At 38.4% G+C, this 21,484-nt stretch overlaps 2 protein-coding genes across 2 annotated transcripts; both read left to right on the top strand.

The window, feature by feature from the left end:
- The first annotated feature begins 502 nt into the window (after window positions 1–502).
- On the top strand, window positions 503–5,763 carry LOC138305935 (transcription intermediary factor 1-alpha-like). The gene has a single exon (XM_069246235.1). It carries the CDS (start codon window positions 1,862–1,864, stop codon window positions 2,837–2,839), a length of 978 nt encoding a protein of 325 aa, XP_069102336.1. The 5' UTR covers window positions 503–1,861; the 3' UTR covers window positions 2,840–5,763.
- LOC138305693 (tripartite motif-containing protein 2-like) lies at window positions 2,999–21,185 on the top strand. Its single transcript, XM_069245981.1, has 4 exons — window positions 2,999–3,379; window positions 6,349–6,834; window positions 16,623–16,636; window positions 17,109–21,185. Exons 1-4 carry the CDS (start codon window positions 2,999–3,001, stop codon window positions 18,529–18,531), a joined length of 2,304 nt encoding a protein of 767 aa, XP_069102082.1. The 3' UTR covers window positions 18,532–21,185.
- Window positions 21,186–21,484: the final 299 nt, after the last annotated feature.

Here is a 21,484-nt window from a genome sequence, read left to right as displayed (position 1 = left end):
CAAAAAATTTGCATATCATAGATTTCAAAATTGTCATGTCATTGTTTAAGAAGTCTGTAAACAAAAAAGCTTCTACATAGAATATCCTTAAGGTCAAAAATCGGTTCATGGCGAATACCAACTCAACTGTGTCGCATGTTCTCAGTTTTATGGAAATAAAATCCTAACCTTCAAATCAAAACGCTATGTATATTGTTAGGAATAGAAGATTAGTTCATTGCATAATTATAAGTGAACTACCAAACACATTAGCTTAAGTTCAAATCAACGATTTGTAATGAAATACAACAGCTTGCAGCGCTAACCAAATTTTATTGTTAAGTATGCATATTGCCCAATACACATAACCGCATCGAAACAATGTGGATTGGTATGAGGCATAGACAAAAACCTCTCAATATATAAAAAAAAGACATTATGGCGGGTTTTACGTTGACCTAGGATAACCTTATATATACAGTCAAACAGTATAGATAATTAAAAGGCCTGGTGAGATAGACCCGACACACAGACACAGATCCCCAATACGCATTTTATTGTCACAGTTTGTTAACATGGCTCGAGTTGTGCCTCTATACATGTTATTCAAATTAGTCTGTATCTAATGTTAAAAGGACAAACACAAGGTATAGAGATTTAAAGGCCTGGGAAGGTAGATCTACACATTATGTACAACAGTTAGCAACCAGAAGGATGGCTTTACTCGGTATGAACACATCTTTGTTACTATGAATACCGCATCAGGAGACATGGAAGTCTACGAGTGATTGTTTTCTTATGGGAATACGGAGCAAGTTCATGTGACTTCAGATGATAAAACATCCTACAGCTGGATATAAATGTACTATTCGCCATGACAGTTTGCATATGTGTCAGCGATATACGTCTATCTCAAACTTATAAACAACTGCATCGGCAAAAAAGATCGTTTAATGTACATGGTGAAACTGAATTCATATAGGACATTTGGGACAGCAAACTGAATTCATGTAGGACATTTGGGACAGCAAACTGAATTCATATAGGACATTTGGGACAGCAAAATGAATTCATATAGGACATTTGACAGCAAACTGAATTCATATAGGACATTTGGGACAGCAAACTGAATTCATATAGGACATTTGGGACAGCAAACTGAATTCATATAGGACATTTGGGACAGCTATCTTATGAAGGTGGTCCTAAAAAGCGACTGACATAAGGTTATACATGTATGCCGGATAAACTGTACATATATATCAAGCAAAAGGGCATATTTGTATAAAAATATCGTTTATATACATGATGAAAATGTATTCAAAACGATCATTTTTGGACAGATTTCTGATGAAGAATGTGGTCTCAATACAGAGACAGACTTAAGTGTAGGATAAACTGTGGTAATTCTGACTTCGTGACTGGCGGACATGACGGGATGTTATTTTAACTCCATTAGTCTATACATAGATACTTTCACACGACCAGGAAGTACCAGACAACGCCCCGCCTGTATGCTTGTTTCTGTAATGTATTCGTCCACAAGCAGGACGTTGGGTTTCTATTGACACAATGTGCCTACAAGTAGTGTTACAACAAAGAAGTAATGGACACGTTATACAAAATATAATACGTTTGTAAGCGTGACTTAAATACTGAGTCGAAAGTAGGTGTGTCTGAACGTGGTTTAACCAGCAGAATCTGACAATATTGCAATAAGGAAGTAATTTGTCAACAGCACATACAATGTAAAGCTTGGTAGTATTGAACAAGGTACAGAAATTGATTTTAACAATTTCATGTTTGAAATGGATAAGTTGTATATGTCATCACAATCATTAACATATTGACATAAGGGATTTTCACAGTCATATCTTACACAATGGCAATGGCGGCAGCCAAAATAGCTGTCCGTATCAAAGGCCAGGCAACGTGTTTGCACCACAAAGGGAGGCAACTAGAATTGTATTGTGAAACATGTCAAGAACTTGCTTGTTTGAAATGTGTTACTGGTATTCACAAAGGACATTTGTTATGCGACCTCAGTGTAATTACTAACCAGAAGGAAGAAGACATTATAAACTTTATAGATAGAACAGAACAAAATGAACTTGTACAAAACAGGAAGGAGATCGCCTCTATTGACGTACTTCTTCAAGGCAATGAGAGAACCTTTGAGAAGCTGTCTACTCAGCTGAGAATGCAAACCGAGGAATTGAAACAAGATCTTGACAAGCTAACCGTAGAGACATTGTCGCTTTATAAGAAAATGAAAGAGGACAATGTCAAAATCATACAGAAATACAAACAGGACTTAGAGATGTACGGCAGACAGCTCAAAGAACAAATACATGAATGTTTGACAGCATTAGAGCAGGGCTCTCAAATAGAAATATATGATACCGAATGCGAAATAGATTCACAGATACATCACCCTGTGGGACCCGTCTTAAATAGCGTCATCTTCACGCCAAACAAAAAACCTCGGAATTATCTAGAACTAGCCGTCGGAAACGTCGCCACATGTCACGGCCGTCTATCCACTGAACAAGAACCGTTAGCTAAGTGTACAATATCAGATGATCAGCAGCGATCCTCCACAGCACAGGAGCCAGACGGAAACGGAGGAAAAGTAGTGACCAGGATCAAACTACCGACACATGCAAAGGTGGTGGAGGATTGGGAGTCACCATGTGATATTTGGTCTATTTGCCCTACCACTGATGGCCAGGCCTGGACCAGTAATTACAGTGAAACATTAACACTTCTGGACAGGTGGAAGGGTACTGTGATGCAGGAGGTGACGCACACGGATGGAATCAAGGACATCAGTATGTCTCCCACAACATTTAGATTATAGGGCATAGACTATAAAAACAACATCCTAGAGCTGGTGTCTGGACAGCTATCAGAACGATTCAAAACAGAGGATTCACTTGTGTGTATCTGTGTTACGAGCACTAATCATATCATTGTAGGTTCATCCAACCGCATCTCTAAATATACCTCACAAGGTCAGATGGTGCTTACAACATTGGCAGCAGGGACAGGAAAACCATTACTTTGTTCACCATGGAGAATCACAGAGTGTCCTATCACCAGCAATGTCGCAGTGATTGATGACAATAAGGAAAGTGATGGTGGTGATGGCAAGAAACATGTAGTTGTCATGGATACTGACTTTCAGAAGTTATTTGCATACAGATGTAACATTCCCAGAGCATATCAACAAACGTCACAAACCGGACAGCAACCATTTAATCCCAATGGTGTAGTGTATGATAGTCAGGGGAACATCCTCATAGCGGATTTTAACAATTCCACGGTTATCATCCTAAGTGGTGAAGGTGGCAAAGTACTCAGGATCCTTCAAACAGACACAGGCAGGAAAGCATTGGCTGTAGGTATAGACAGTCAGGACCTTTGTTGGTCAGTGTTTTATTCCATGCCAAGAGAAGATTTTATCGTTAAGATTATACAATACAGCAGTAAACCATAGCCATGCTGAAGTGAAGGGAGACAATAACAATAAAGTGGTCCTACGAAATGATTGTGAGGCTCTCGAGATCCTACACACTGATACAGACATGTGTATTGGAATTGGTCTTAGCATGAACAATTGTCGCTTAATTCGTTTTCATTTAATCTCAGTGAGTATATCCACGCGCGTATTGATCTCCGAATCAAGATTTTGATATTGGAAGAATACTACAACACAGTACTATAGATATATAGTTTGAAAATGATCATATTGCAAACAGTTTGAAAACTGACTTTACATATATACCTATGTTTAAAGTAGTTACAGTTGGCCTTGACAGGCAGAAAACGCGAACATATGTTGGATTACAGTATGTATCCGACTTTAGTGTTATACATAGATCGGATTTCATGGAACATCTCTCAATCTTTGACCTCACCTATATGGTAGGATTGTTTAACCAGAATTGAATTTATTTCGATATATTTTAGGAATATTTCTAAATCTATCTATGTGTACAGGCTGAACCGAGTTTATACTCTAATCATCTAGTGTATCTTTTATCAACTTTTTCCTAACTTCCACAACTACAATCAATATTGCCATATCAGGCTGTAACTTATATTTAATAATTGTATTTTTAAGAAATACGAGTCGAGTGTAATGTAGCATAATATTAACCTGAACCAGAAGTATTTTCTTATACAGAATATATGTCATTTAGTCCTCAATTATATAATTAAAAAACAACCTTAATTGCATTTAATTAGTCATTGCAATTAATCAAAAGCTCTGTAGCAATATCCTATGTTTCTTAATTGAACAAAATGGTTGTATACTTACATCATCAAACTTTCATTCTTTTAGTGTGGTGGTATAAATACTTTAATGTAAATAAATTATAATCCTAAATAGAACCATTTTTTATAGTTCTTGTTATATCCAGAAGTCTTTTGGTGCAAATTACGGTAACTTCCGCTTATTTGAGCGGTTTTTTAAGAACGAGTTAAAGGGACAATTCAGTCTAAGAGAACATTAAAATTTGTACATATATCGGAAAAAACCCAGTTGTAATGGAAATTAGATCAGTCGGTTTAACTGTGATGTGCCATAAAAGCCCATGGTGGTGAAATGCGTGTGAAATGTTCAAACTCGCTCTCTGTCCGCCATTACACACTGTATGCCGAACCCTGTCCCTTGCTCGTAGAGTAATGCAACTTTTGTCTAGAACTGCTCAAATCGCTCTGACAGTAGTGTGTTTACCTTATTAGGTGAATTGTCTTGCCTTAAAAATAATTTTATCACCTCCACAGTGGTTATGTAATTTGATAACGTGCGTGACTTTGGCTCGGGTATGGGTACGGCGTACATAATGTACTTGCTATTACAACGGTATCAATTAAAATACTACACAATAACGTTGAATTCGTCAATATTTTTATGCTATATGTTTCATAAGAAATATAAAATAGGAAATGTAGAACAATACATTTATGCCATAGTTTGCTTCTTGGTTATGTAATAGAATTAGCCTGAGTGAATTGTCCCTTTAAATGTAATGTAACATCACATTAGCCTGCAACGGAAGCATTTTTTTATAACATATGCTGCTTAGTCTTAACTAATAAAATTAAAAAGAAACATTAACCGCTCGTAATTATTGCAAATGAATCAAAAACCTCTCTTACAATTATATCTTGATTGAAGTTAATTTACAACATACTGCAGTTGCATTCTTATACCATCAACTGATTTCTCCGCAAAGGCACCTTAACTTTTCAGGAGTTATCATTCTTATATTGTGTATAAACAATGTAATGTAAATAAAGCTTAGTGTTATGAATAAGTTCACTGTTTATATATCTTCTTACAATCAGAAGTCTCCTAGTGCCAAATTACGACAACTTCCGCTTAATCCGACTTTGAAGGTCGCAATGACTAATACTTTGTGAATGTTTATTGTCATCACAAAAATATGTTTTCGCAGATAACACTAGCATGTTTCCTAAAACAGATGAAAGCAGTGTTAGCTTATACCGCGATGTAACGTGTAGACGTATTTTATCCGCCACCATTAACTACAATGCAAATATTTAATCGACTTAAGATTTGACTATAACTTTATTGAAATTAAGTGATTTTATGTACTCAAATGCTGGTATCTCAATAAACAAAACGTATGGGTCTATGGGTTATAGAAGTTACACGCCGAGATGATGCCTGATTTTTAATTCAACCGAGTAAAGTATTTCTCTTAAACGGATCATATCAAAACTCAAGTCATCTGATCTTTTCTACCACATATGAGTCCTCTATTATCAACTCATATCAAATTTAGCGTAATTTGTCGACATTTTTATTGCTTTGACTTTGTTCAGTTATAAACGTGCAATTACTTCAATAAGGTAGAATAACGTAGTTGTACTTTGACGGCTCAAACGGTCATCGCAGTATACAGGTCTCTTTCGATAACGCAGGGAGTTTAAGATAACGCTACAGCTGTACAAGTGCCTCTGAAATGTATTCGTCATTGATTTCCATGGAAGCGATATACAAAAACATAAGCAACGGATTATACGATTTACTTTAGCATTGATGTCACATTGATGTCACATTGATGTCACTATTTTTTAATTTTATCGGGGTATGAAAATTATAATTAATTTTATACTGTATTTGATAAAATGAAGCAGACATTGTCTATGTTTAAATGTAACAATATAGTGGTTTTTCAAGGGATTCTTTTTCCCGAATCAATACGTAACGTCAATGTCTCTATTGTGATGCCACGATAACGTCGGAACAATGTAAACATTTTCTTGCTTGAAATTGACAAGAACTACTTACCATCAGATTTATCATTATATTGACATAAACTTTTGATCGAGTACGTGTGGAAAGGAGCGACAACGTGTCTGCAACACAAAGGGAGACAACTGGAATTTTATTGTGAAAAATGTCAGGAACTCGCGTGCTCTAAATGTGTTTCCACTACTCATAAAGGACATTTGCTGTGTGACATCAGTGAAATCGCTGATCAGAGGACAGGGGACATTAGAAACTTTATAGACAGAATAGATCAAAATGAACTGGTACAAAACAGGAGGAAGATCGCCTCTATAGGTGTAATTCTGAGAGACAATGATAGTACCTTTCAGAAGCTATCTACTCAGGTGAAAAAGCAAACTGAGAAATTGAAACGGGATCTTGACAAGCTAACCATAGAGACATTGTCGCTTTATACGAAAATGAAAGAGGGCAATACCAAGCTCATCCAGAAATATCAAGAGGACCAGGATTTGTACGGCAAACATATCAACCAACAAATGCAGGCATGTAAGACAGTACTACAGCAGGGCTCTTCTTTAGAAAGTGTGAAATAGATTCATGGTTGCATCTTCCAGTAAAACCTGTTTTAGGGACTCTCAATTTCACTCCAAACCAAAACCCTCGGAACCATCTAGAACTGGCTTTAGGGAACGTAATCATCCCAGGTCAAGGTCGTGCTGTAATTGACAATAAAAGGTCAGTTACACCATCAGATGACCAGCAACAACAGTCTACTCAACAACTGTCAATGGAAGCGGAGAGACATCAGTGATCATGGACACACTAATGACAGTGACCAAAGTGGTTGGGTAGTGGGATTCTCCATGTTTTAATTATTGTGTATGCCCCACCACTGATGACCAGGCCTGGACTAGTTGCTATGAAATATTAACTCTCCTAAACAGTAAGGGAATTGTTATGCAGGAGGTCATACAAAAGTCTAAAATCAATGACATTAGCTTTCATACTACGAAACAGAGCATGTGGGCCTGTGATGGATAAAACAACATCTTGGAATTGTTATCATGACAATTGTCAAACAGATTTATCACAAAAAATTTACGGGTATGGGTAACATATACGACTGTTTTGAGCAAAAATAATGGATTGATTGTTAGATTGTTATGACTTTCTTTAAGAAAACGCCGTAGAGTATATCTATCTTAGACAGCCGTGGAGTATATCTATCTTAGACAGCCGTGGAGTATATCTATCTTAGACAGCCGTGGAGTATATCTATCTTAGACAGCCGTGGAGTATATCTATCTTAGACAGCCGTGGAGTATATCTACCACAGACAGCCGTAGAGTATATCTACCACAGACAGCCGTGGAGTATATCTACCACAGACAGCCGTGGAGTATATCTACCACAGACAGCCGTGGAGTATATCTACCACAGACAGCCGTGGAGTATATCTATCTTAGACAGCCGTGGAGTATATCTACCACAGACAGCCGTAGAGTATATCTATCTTAGACAGCCGTGGAGTATATCTACCTCAGATAGCCGTGGAGTATATCTATCTTAGACAGCCGTGGAGTATATCTACCACAGACAGCCGTAGAGTATATCTATCTTAGACAGCCGTGGAGTATATCTACCTCAGATAGCCGTGAGTATATCTATCTTAGACACCGTGGAGTATATCTATCTTAGACAGCCGTGGAGTATATCTAGACAGCCGTGGAGTATATCTATCTTAGACAGCAGTATATCTATCTAGACAGCCGTGGAGTATATCTATCTTAGACAGCCGTGGAGTATATCTATCTTAGACAGCCGTGGAGTATATCTTACACTGGAGTATATCTACCACAGACAGCCGTGGAGTATATCTACCACAGACAGCCGTGGGTTTCCGTGGTGAGTATATCTACCACAGACAGCCGTGGAGTATATCTACCACAGACAGCCGTGGAGTATATCTATCTTAGACAGCCGTGGAGTATATCTACCACAGACAGCCGTGGAGTATATCTACCACAGACAGCGAGTGGAGTATATCTACCACAGACAGCCGTGGAGTATATCTACCACAGACAGCCGTGGAGTATATCTACCACAGACAGCCGTGGAGTATATCTATCTTAGACAGCCGTGGAGTATATCTATCTAGACAGCCGTGGAGTATATCTATCTTAGACAGCCGTGGAGTATATCTATCTTAGACAGCCGTGGAGTATATCTACCACAGACAGCCGTGGAGTATATCTACCACAGACAGCCGTGGAGTATATCTACCACAGACAGCCGTGGAGTATATCTATCTTAGACAGCCGTGGAGTATATCTACCTTACAGACAGCCGTGGAGTATATCTATCTTAGACAGCCGTGGAGTATATCTATCTTAGACAGCCGTGGAGTATATCTACCACAGACAGCCGTGGAGTATATCTACCACAGACAGCCGTGGAGTATATCTATCTTAGACAGCCGTGGAGTATATCTACCACAGACAGCCGTGGAGTATATCTATCTTAGACAGCCGTGGAGTATATCTATCTTAGACAGCCGTGGAGTATATCTATCTTAGACAGCCGTGGAGTATATCTACCACAGAGACAGCGTGAGTATATCTATCTAGTGGAGTATATCTACCACAGACAGCCGTGGAGTATATCTATCTTAGACAGCCGTGGAGTATATCTACAGACACCGTGGAGTAATCTATCTAGACAGCCGTGGAGTATATCTACCTTAGACAGCGTGCAGCCGTGGAGTATATCTACCACTTAGACAGCCGTGGAGTATATCTATCTTAGACAGCCGTGGAGTATATCTATCTTAGACAGCCGTGGAGTATATCTACCACAGACAGCCGTGGAGTATATCTACCACAGACAGCCGTGGAGTATATCTATCAAGACAGCCGTGGAGTATATCTATCTTAGACAGCCGTGGAGTATATCTATTTAGACAGCCGTGGAGTATATCTATCTTAGACAGCCGTGGAGTATATCTACCACAGACAGCCGTGGAGTATATCTATCTTAGACAGCCGTGGAGTATATCAGCCGTGGAGTATATCTACAGCCGTGGAGTATATCTATCTTAGACAGCCGTGGAGTATATCTACAGACAGCCGTGGAGTATATCTATCTTAGACAGCCGTGGAGTATATCTATCTTAGACAGCCGTGGAGTATATCTACCACAGACAGCCGTGGAGTATATCTATCTTAGACAGCCGTGGAGTATATCTATCAGCCGTGGAGTATATCTACAGACAGCCGTGGAGTATATCTATCTTAGACAGCAGCCGTGGAGTATATCTACCACAGACAGCCGTGGAGTATATCTATCTTAGACAGCCGTGGAGTATATCTATCTAGACAGCCGTGGAGTATATCTATATATCTTCAGACAGCCGTGGAGTATATCTATCTTAGACAGCCGTGGAGTATATCTACCACAGACAGCCGTGGAGTATATCTATCTTAGACAGCCGTGGAGTATATCTATCTTAGACAGCCGTGGAGTATATCTACCACAGACAGCCGTGGAGTATATCTATCTTAGACAGCCGTGGAGTATATCTATCTTAGACAGCCGTGGTAATCTAAGACAGCCGTGGAGTATATCTATCTTAGACAGCCGTGGAGTATATCTATCTTAGACAGCCGTGGAGTATATCTATCTTAGACAGCCGTGGAGTATATCTATCTTAGACAGCCGTGGAGTATATCTATCTCAGCCGTGGAGAATCTAGACAGCCGTGGAGTATATCTATCTTAGACAGCCGTGGAGTATATCTATCTTAGACAGCCGTGGAGTATATCTATCTTAGACAGCCGTGGAGTATATCTATCTTAGACAGCCGTGGAGTATATCTATCTTAGACAGCCGTGGAGTATATCTATCTTAGACAGCCGTGGAGTATATCTACCACAGACAGCCGTGGAGTATATCTATCTTAGACAGCCGTGGAGTATATCTATCTTAGACAGCCGTGGAGTATATCTACCACAGACAGCCGTGGATATCCAGACAGCCGTGGAGTATATCTATCTTAGACAGCCGTGGATATACAAACGCGTGTATATCTACAGACAGCCGTGGAGTATATCTACTAGACACAGCCGTGGAGAGTATATCTATCTTAGACAGCCGTGGAGTATATCTACCTTAGACAGCCGTGGAGTATATCTATCTTAGACAGCCGTGAGTATATCTACACAGACAGCCGTGGAGTATATCTATCTTAGACAGCCGTGGAGTATATCTATCTTAGACAGCCGTGGAGTATATCTACTACAGCGGAGTATATCTATCTTAGACAGCCGTGGAGTATATCTATCTTAGACAGCCGTGGAGTATATCTATCTTAGACAGCCGTGGAGTATATCTATCTTAGACAGCCGTGGAGTATATATCTATCTTAGACAGCCGTGGAGTATATCTATCTTAGACAGCCGTGGAGTATATCTACCACAGACAGCCGTGGAGTATATCTATCTAACCGGTCTTAGACAGCCGTGGAGTATATCTACCACAGACAGCCGTGGAGTATATCTATCTTAGACAGCCGTGGAGTATATCTATCTTAGACAGCCGTGGAGTATACATCTGACAGCCGTGGGTATATCTATCTTAGACAGCCGTGGAGTATATATCTACCCGTGATTTAGACAGCCGTGGAGTATATCTATCTTAGACAGCCGTGGAGTATATCTATCTAGACAGCCGTGGAGTATATCTATCTTAGACAGCCGTGGAGTATATCTACAGACAGCCGTGGAGTATATCTATCTTAGACAGCCGTGGAGTATATCTATCACAGACAGCCGTGGAGTATATCTATCTTAGACAGCCGTGGAGTATATCTATCTTAGACAGCCGTGGAGTATATCTACTAGACAGCCGTGGAGTATATCTATCTTAGACAGCCGTGGAGTATATCTACCACAGACAGCCGTGGAGTATATCTATCTTAGACAGCCGTGGAGTATATCTATCTTAGACAGCCGTGGAGTATATCTACCACAGACAGCCGTGGAGTATATCTATCTTAGACAGCCGTGGAGTATATCTACCACAGACAGCCGTGGAGTATATCTACCACAGACAGCCGTGGAGTATATCTATCTTAGACAGCCGTGGAGTATATCTACCACAGACAGCCGTGGAGTATATCTATCTTAGACAGCCGTGGAGTATATCTATCTTAGACAGCCGTGGAGTATATCTACAGACAGCCGTGGAGTATATCTATCTTAGACAGCCGTGGAGTATATCTATCTTAGACAGCCGTGGAGTATATCTATCTTAGACAGCCGTGGAGTATATCTATCTTAGACAGCCGTGGAGTATATCTACAGACAGCCGTGGAGTATATCTATAGACAGCCTGGTATATCTACCACGACAGCCGTGGAGTATATCTATCTTAGACAGCCGTGGAGTATATCTACCACAGACAGCCGTGGAGTATATCTATCTTAGACAGCCGTGGAGTATATCTATCTTAGACAGCCGTGGAGTATATCTACCACAGACAGCCGTGGAGTATATCTATCTTAGACAGCCGTGGAGTATATCTATCTTAGACAGCCGTGGAGTATATCTATCTTAGACAGCCGTGGAGTATATCTATCTTAGACAGCCGTGGAGTATATCTATCTTAGACAGCCGTGGAGTATATCTATCTTAGACAGCCGTGGAGTATATCTATCTTAGACAGCCGTGGAGTATTCGTCTTAGGTGGAGTATATCTACCCAGACAGCCGTGGAGTATATCTATCTTAGACAGCCGTGGAGTATATCTACCACAGACAGCCGTGGAGTATATCTATCTTAGACAGCCGTGGAGTAATCCCGTAGATATCTATCTAGACAGCCGGAGTATATCTATACCACAGACAGCCGTGGAGTATATCTATCTTAGACAGCCGTGGAGTATATATCTATCTTAGACAGCCGTGGAGTATATCTATCTTAGACAGCCGTGGAGTATATCTATCTTAGACACCGTGGAGTATATCTACCACAGACAGCCGTGGAGTATATCTATCTTAGACAGCCGTGGAGTATATCTATCTTAGACAGCCGTGGAGTATATCTATCTTAGACAGCCGTGGAGTATATCTATCTTAGACAGCCGTGGAGTATATCTATCTTAGACAGCCGTGGAGTATATCTACCACAGACAGCCGTGGAGTATATCTATCTTAGACAGCCGTGGAGTATATCTATCTTAGACAGCCGTGGAGTATATCTATCTTAGACAGCCGTGGAGTATATCTACCACAGACAGCCGTGGAGTATATCTACCACAGACAGCCGTGGAGTATATTTACCACAGACAGCCGTGGAGTATATCTACCACAGACAGCCGTGGAGTATATTTACCTCAGATAGCCGTGGAGTATATCTACCACAGACAGCCGTGGAGTATATCTACCACAGACAGCCGTGGAGTATATTTACCTCAGATAGCCGTGGAGTATATCTACCACAGACAGCCGTGGAGTATATCTATCTTAGACAGCCGTGGAGTATATCTATCTTAGACAGCCGTGGAGTATATCTATCTTAGACAGCCGTGGAGTATATCTACCACAGACAGCCGTGGAGTATATCTATCTTAGACAGCCGTGGAGTATATCTACCACAGACAGCCGTGGAGTATATCTATCTTAGACAGCCGTGGAGTATATCTATCTTAGACAGCCGTGGAGTATATCTACCACAGACAGCCGTGGAGTATATCTCCTTCAGACAGCCGTGGAGTATATTTACCTCAGATAGCCGTGGAGTATATCTATCTTAGACAGCCGTGGAGTATATCTATCTTAGACAGCCGTGGAGTATATCTACCACAGACAGCCGTGGAGTATATCTCCTTCAGACAGCCGTGGAGTATATTTACCTCAGATAGCCGTGGAGTACATCTAGTTAACGACTGGTAGACCACTCCAGTCATCTAGTCTGGATCATTTACACGAATACTGTGTGTCTAGTGAGACTATTCATGTGATCTCATGTAACAAAGTCGGGTTTTCCTGCTCATACATCTTTACATCGCACACATCAATTGGACACCCATGTAACATACAATAAAATAATAACACAAGGAATGATCAAGGACAATACAGGTATCAAATATTACATTTATATACAGGTGAACGTATCTCAACTACAAGTTCAATAAATAATCGTGACGTTAACGACTTATTTTGCCCTTTGTTACATGAACGGATAACAGAAAGGAGAAACCAGCAGCTAAATTCAAAACACAATTTAATTATATATACAATATTATACAGAGATGGTTTACAATGTCTAAAGTAATTGGTGGTGGTACAAGAGTAGTACGATGATTTAAAGTGTTACTTATCTGTATGCGAATGTCCTAGTATAATCCTTGATCCTTCCAGGTTTCAAATTAACAATAATCACAAATCCACAAGGAAATTGAATGTCCACCGATGATTCGTAAAGTTCCAGGCAATATGAATAAATCCACACAAAGTGTTGTAATAATCCACAGATAAAGTCACAATAGCTCTCCCAATAGAATCTTATATTGCGCTGTACAATTCTTGATATGTCTTATTACAGGTCTCATTACAGTTCTGATTAGCCTTGGGCAGCTGGAGTATATATAGCTTAACCCTAATTCAAGAATATTGGAGAACCTTCTACTTCTAGAAATATCTAACTAAAAACAGTAAACAAGTAAACACACAGAACTTTCTGGAAATAGATCATTCTAGATCTCTACTTATAATCAACATGTTTACAAACATATTTGTTTATACGATGATGTTATTCTAGAAAGTTCTATAACCTAAATTAATTATGTGAACTTTATAGGATGTATTGATAAAAAAAACTATAGGAGTTATCTCCCTTATCTAATAACTAAATGTATTTAGTGTCATACATAACACCCTTAAACGGGACATTTGAGTACCCATGATATATATTGGTTACAGGTACATATACTAGTTTCTTTATGATGATGTGACTAGCCTGTAAAGAATAACAAAGTTGTATAGTTTATCATTATTTTAAGATATATGTATCATATTGTTATCCGTGTCCATGAATTAGTTTGGTTTGGTTTGTTTATTTTTACGTCCTATTAACAGCCAGGGTCATGTAAGGACGTGCCAGGTTTGTTGGTGGAGGAAAGCCGGAGTACCCGGAGAAATACCACCGGCCAACGGTCAGTACCTGACAACTGCCCCACATGGGATTCGAAACCGCTTCCCAGAGGTGGAGGGCTTGTGGTAATATGTCGGGACATCTTAACCACTCGGCCACCGCGGCCCCCCATGAATTAGATATTCGATAACCAATAATGGGTAGAATGTAGACCAACCGGATAAGTTTGCTTGTCTGGATGTTATATTAAAGTATCACAATAAAATTGGGAATCATAGAAGTCTACTATCCCAAGGAGACACAAGACGAGTAGACTTCACTCTACAGTCCACAAATACTTATTACAAACAACCCTTATCACTCAGAGGTGGTCAGTTAAAATTGAATTTACAAGCCATTGGACAATGATAAAAACTAACAGGAACACACAGTAATTGTCCTCGTACCTCACACGACCAGATTGTTGTCAAGGTTTTATCTTCCGTAGCAAATTTTGTTGGTTATTTTCGTACTGATCATTGTTTAAAAAATGTGTGTTAAACATTAAGTAAAACTTTAACAATGGTTTCTTTGTATTGTTACTCTACACCACTACGACGACTTAAACGCTTCTTATAAGAAGTTACAATCCGGGGCTACAGTTCAGTAATCCGAGGCAATAGTGATCAAGCAAAGAAAACGCAGTGACCAGGACAAAGTAACTAATAGATACCAGGGTGGTGGAAGATATTATATAAATATGTTTTACAGCTGTGTAGCTGGATGACAGTCACTTAAAGTTACATTTTATGCTAATTCGCTCTGTAACCAACTATTCACTACGGTGACATCGGGCTATGGTTGTTATAACACATTTTCACCAGCGCTCCAACTCTGGGAAGCAGTGTGGTTTAGGCTCTACAGCTTTCCACCGTCTACTAAGGTTTATGACTTTAATCTAGTGATATTTTCTAGGCCTATATACCACTTCTTAGGCGTACTTGAACATAATTAGATTCTAAAAGGTGTCTATGCATCCGTCTCAACCTTAGATATTGTTGACTCGTAAATTGTAGTGTTGTTTGTAAACTTTGGCTAAGTATCCAAATAACTATATATTTCAGTTTAGCCCATAGGGTTCTGTACATATTTTGTCACCAAGTAACCATGCCATTAGGTTTACTGGTGTTTATAGCATTTATTGACCGGATTCTACTTTACGAAAGTATGCACATCGAATTCTTTTTGATATTGCCATGAAAATGTATATGTAGAACATCCTGATATTTTATTGTCCAATAGATGTCCAATGGCTGTTGAACTCTAGGTATCCCAAGACCTAGGTTAGTGTTCAGTGTATTAGATAACGCACCCCAGGTAGATCTACAGGTGTTGTACGTACACAGGTGTATCAGTTGATAAATGTACAATTAACCTAACCATTGAAGACAGCAGAAATTATATCTGACAAATTTTAAATTATAATTAATACCTTAGTTTGTGGTAATTCTCTCACATACAAGTACAAAGTTTATATTAAAAACACCCGCGATTGCACAAGATGTTTTTATACTATTTCAGGAAATTATTTAATGAGATAAAGGGATTTCATTTGTTTCACATGCTGATTAAAACAAATGACTCTGTATTCCCGGGGCTAAATTATTCAGCTTCAGAATTCAGTAGAAAGATGATGGGGGCATCAATTCGGACCAGTTTTACAATTTGGCTATCAAGTGTTAATATAAACAAATTCAATTAATTAACTCGTTATCTATATCATAGATCATTGTTATTTGATTCCATAAACATGCACATGCATTGCCGTAATATGAAAATCACTACATTAGGAAGCATTAAAATGCCCAAGGTCTATGGTACGTATGACTGCTATCTTCAGCTTTAATCTAATAAGTCGAAGGTTCAATATGTAGATCAATATCGTCCGATATATGGTATATATCATTGTAAGTATTAAAAGTCTGAGGTTAACGTTCAGTATATTAGATAAAGCCCTCTAAGGTAGATCTAGATCTTCATAAATACATCAGTTGATAAATGTAAAAACATAACTGATGATAATGACAGCAATCGCATCTGACCAATTTTAAATTACAATTAGTATGTCATTATCTCATAGTAAAGAAATATAGGTATCTGTACATGTGTTTTTATCTTGAAAATCGGATGGAAAATTATCAGGTTTAAAATGTAGAACAACTTGATACTGTATTGACCAATAGATGACTTTTAAACTGTAGGTATGCAAAGTCCGAGGTTACTGTTCAGTATATAAGATAACGCCCCCTGAACTAGATCTACAGGTGGATGTACGCACACATATATTTCATTTGATATCCCGACATAAAGTGTTATTTAATTTTGTATGGACACATTTTCGAAGTTGAGGACATTTGGAGGTTAATGTTTACACCGCATTCAGAAATCGTGAACATGATAGTTCGTGGAATTTAATTTTGCGACATGGAATGCATTCAACGAGGAATTCTAAGTTCTGTTGCCACATTCTTCATTCGCCAAAATCGCAAGATTCTATAGGGATATAGTACAATGGCGACAGCTAAAATAGCTGTCCGTATGAAAGGCGACAAAACATGTTTGCACCACAAAGGGAGACAACTAGAATTGTATTGTGAAAAATGCAAAGAACTTGCTTGTGTGAAATGTGTTTCTTCTATTCATAAACGGCATTCCCTGTGTGATATCAGTGAAATCGCTGACCAAAGGACAAGATACATTAGAGACTTCATAGACAGAACAGAACAAAATGAACTGGTACAAGTCCACAGTTACATCGTCGGTGCTGAGACACTACTTAAAGACAACGACAGTACGTTTGATCAAATATGTAATCAGTTGAAGACACAAACCGAAAACTTGAAAAAACAGCTTGACAACTTACTAACAGAGACACTCTCTCTTTATCACAAAATGAAAGAGGACAATGCCAAGCTCATTCAGACCTACAAACAGGAGTTAAAGTTGTACGATGAAGAACTCAAACAACAGATGCGGGAATGTAAGACAATACTACAGCAGGGCTCTTCTTTAGAAATTTACGACACCGAGTGTGAAATAGATCCCAGGTTACATCTTCCTATGAAACCTGGTTTAGGTACCGCCTGCTTTAACCCAAACGAAAATCCTCAGAACCATTTACAAAATGCTTTTGGAAAGGTAATAGCCATAGATCAGATTCACACATCGTTCGACCAGGAAAAGTCAGTTAAATCACCAGATGACCAGCAACAACCCTCTACTCAACAACAGTCAAAGAGAAGCGGAGAAAAACTAGTGACCGTGAACACACTACTGACAGAGACTAAGGTGTTGGAGGTGTGGAGTTCTCCATGTGACATTAGTTCTATATGTCCCATCACTGATGACCAGGCCTGGACCAATGATATCACAAGTAATACAATAACTCTCCTGGACAGGAAGGGCGCTGTTAAACAGAAGATCATGCACGAGGTTTGGATCAGTGGCATCAGTTTTTCTCCTACAACACAGCGACTGTGGGTCTGTGATAATGAACAAAACATCCTGGAGTTGGAATCAGGACAACTAACAAAACGATTCAGTACAAAGGAACAGCCAAGAAGTATATGTGTCACAAAAACTAACCATATCATTGCGTGTATGTCCAACCATATCACCAAATACACCACACAAGGTCAGATTGTACTCACTACAACGATGACTGGGACTGTGGAACGCATGTATCAGAAGATCACAGAGTGTCCTATCACTCACAATGTCGCAGTGTCGTGTTGCAATAAATATGTTGGTGGTGACACTAATCGTGTTGTCGTAATGGATACTAATTTCCAGGAACTGTTTGTATACAGAGGTGAGATATCCAGTACCTATAAACAAACACCACCAACAGGAGGTAGGCCATTTACACCCTGGGATATAGTGTATGATAGTCAGGGGAATATCATCATAGCCAATCGTGATAATATGCTGCTACTTCTAACTGGTGAAGGTAAGCTACTGAGGATTTTACATACAGACACAGTCTGGACAAGTGCTGTAGGTATCGACAGGGAAGACGTCCTATGGTCAGTGTGTGGATCAGACTTTACAGGCTACAATGTTAACATCCTACAATACAGCAGTAAAACATAGACATGTTGATGTGAACGGTGACATTGACTTACCATGGACACACGTGTTTATACTGAGTGACATTGACTTACCATGGACACACGTGGGTATACTGAGTGACATTGACTTACCATGGACACACGTGTTTATACTGAGTGACATTGACTTACCATGGACACACGTGTTTATACTGAGTGACATTGACTTACCATGGACACACGTGTTTATACTGAGTGACATTGACTTACCATGGACACACGTGTTTATACTGAGTGACATTGACTTACCATGGACACACATGTTTATACTGAGTGACATTGACTTACCATGGACACACGTGTTTATACTGAGTGACATTGACTTACCATGGACACACGTGTTTATACTGAGTGGAGAATGGGGGACTTCCTACAATCCTCCTTATCAGTCCCCTGCCGGTGAAACCGTAGGGACCTATATTGTTTGTTCCCGTCTGTATGTATGTCTGTCTGTCTGTCTGTCCGGATTTGGTTTCCAGATGTTAACTCGAGAACGATTTAATGGATTTTGATCAAACTTCACAAAATGGTAGCATATGAGAAAATACAGCTTGGGATTCAATATGGGGTCAAAAGGTAAAATACAAAGGTCACTGTTATTGAAAGTAGATTGTTTCACAAATGCTAGTCTCCGGCGATAACTTGAGAACACATAAACAGAATTTCATACAATGATAGCATAGGAGGTCACACAGCTTGGGATTGAATTTAAGGTCAATCATAGCATAGGAGGTGACAATGTTTTGAATTGAATTTGGGTCAAAAGGTCAATTACAAAGTTCACTGCGACTAGAAGTAGATTGTTTCATAAAATATTTGTTTCCAGAGATAGTTTGAGAGCACACAAATGGAATTTGTTCAAACTTCCTACAATGGTGGCTTAGGAGATGATACAGCTTGGGATTTAATTTGGGGTCAAAAGGTCAACTACAAAGGTCAATGTAACTAAAAATAGATTGTTTCACAAATTTTAGTTGCCGGACGATAAATTAAGAACACATCAACATAATTTGTTCAAACTTCATACAATGATAGCATAACTAAGAATAATAATAACTTGCCATGTATTAGAAAATGTAATTTACGGCAGGGGACGTGTGTTGCGTGCAACAATTACTGTAAGCTTGTTTCAATTATGTTTGTCACATTGGAAAGTGTATCGGGTTTTAAGGGTATACAGTTACTGGATTGTATAACAAGCGTAATCTGTATACCTCAGATCTAAGACATCATTTTGGATTATATAAACAGGCATTTTTTTCTATATTTTTATAAAGTTTGCCTTTATGTTGCACTGAATATACTTTAATCATTAGGTAAGTTATATGTATTGTTCCTATTCAGATTCATTAATTCAAACTACATAGATTTACAGTCTAGATACCATATACAATTTATCATCGAAGTGAACATGTTATGTGTTTTCATTTACATTAATTCTGAGAATATCAGGAGTCAGACACATTTGTTCTAGTAATTGTTTTCGTTATCGAGTTATCTTTTTACTGAAAGTAAATAAGGAATATATTGCAATGACTTTTATTCAAAGATGCTCCACCGCCGACAGAGCATAAACGATACTTATTCATTTCAACAATTATTAGTGTTTAATCGTGTGAATATAAAGTAATTTATTTTGCTTACGGTGTATGCGCAATAAGTACTTCATTCCATAAAGGACATAGTGCCACGGCATTTTTTCGGGATGCAATTAATTATTAATAATATTTTTATCTTGAGATAATTAATTTTTATTTGTTTTCATACTTAATCCGACTTTCTGGTTGATAGATACTTTTTCTTCATACTACTGTGAAGTAAAAATCCGAGAATGGCGCGAAAACTCGACGTTATCATGACGTCACAATAGAGACGTCGACGTTGCCTATTGATTTAGAAAAAAATATATCCATTGGAAAAGCAATTGAATAGTATGTTAAAACGTATTTTATGTTATCATGTAGTCATAAAAAAAGCATTGATGTAACTATTTTTAACTTCATCGGGTTATGAAATAAATTTTGTTTGCAAACTGTGTGAACTTTTCAATGGTGGTAATGTTGTAAAGTTAGTAACTTATGTAACTGAAGAAAAATACTAAATTATCTGCTCATGTTTTTTTATAGAGAAAGATACCATTTGTCAGTGGTGGGGCATCTTTAATATTCAATTAAAAAATGATATTACAATAATTGGGTCAATATTAAAGTGAACAGTCGGGCGAGGATGGCTTAAGTCGGTAAAAACGGTGTGAATGTATCCAGTATAATTTCTTATGAAATGGAAAAATAAAATCTCTCGTCAAAATCTGACTGCGTACGAAGAAATTAAATTAAAGTATGGAAATTCTAAAACGTCCTCCCGGCTCACTATGTCCGTGGTTACATTTCCACGCAGCCTCGCTTTCAATGCTTTCAACTTTTCTTTACTTTAATGGTCAGAACTGGGAAACTAAGCAGAACTTGACCGTCGTATTAATATGTGAGAACTTTTGAAAGGCCAATGAACGCATTTAGACTGGTTTTCTTTGCCCGACTATTCACTTTAATATATCTTCATACAATTTAATTGAAACGGAAATATTTTTATGAGACAGATACTTTTTTAAGGTTAACCTTTATCTGATAACATATGTGTTTTACGACTGAAACAAATTGTCTCTAACAATATTTTATAATTTAACTAAATGAATTGATTGTATGTACAAAATATATGAACATTAATAACGTCATATATTTATGTCCACTACCAAATGCCACAAACCTTTTCTGTATTATATTTTATTGTAATTCTATAGCTCATTTAAAGAAAAATAAAAAAAAAATCCGTATAAAGAAAACAGTCTTTCCTTTATATTATTAGTCTGGAAATCAGTTAATGTATTTTAGGATCAGATGCTGAATTGACTTAATATGTTTTAGCTAATAATCATTGGT

The sequence above is a fragment of the Argopecten irradians genome, chromosome 13 (assembly GCF_041381155.1).
Source record: "Argopecten irradians isolate NY chromosome 13, Ai_NY, whole genome shotgun sequence".
Taxonomy (NCBI): Eukaryota; Metazoa; Mollusca; class Bivalvia; order Pectinida; family Pectinidae; genus Argopecten; species Argopecten irradians.
This window is presented reverse-complemented; position numbering and strand designations above follow the sequence as displayed.

Bases quoted from the DNA above. Each gene is read 5' to 3' on its own strand.
- LOC138305935 (XM_069246235.1), top strand. From the start codon at position 1,862: ATGGCAATGGCGGCAGCCAAAATAGCTGTCCGTATCAAAGGCCAGGCA.
- LOC138305693 (XM_069245981.1), top strand. From the start codon at position 2,999: ATGGTGCTTACAACATTGGCAGCAGGGACAGGAAAACCATTACTTTGT. The intron at 3,380-6,348 runs GTAGGTATAGAC...CTTTTGATCGAG, and splicing joins CAGGCAGGAAAGCATTGGCT to TACGTGTGGAAAGGAGCGAC.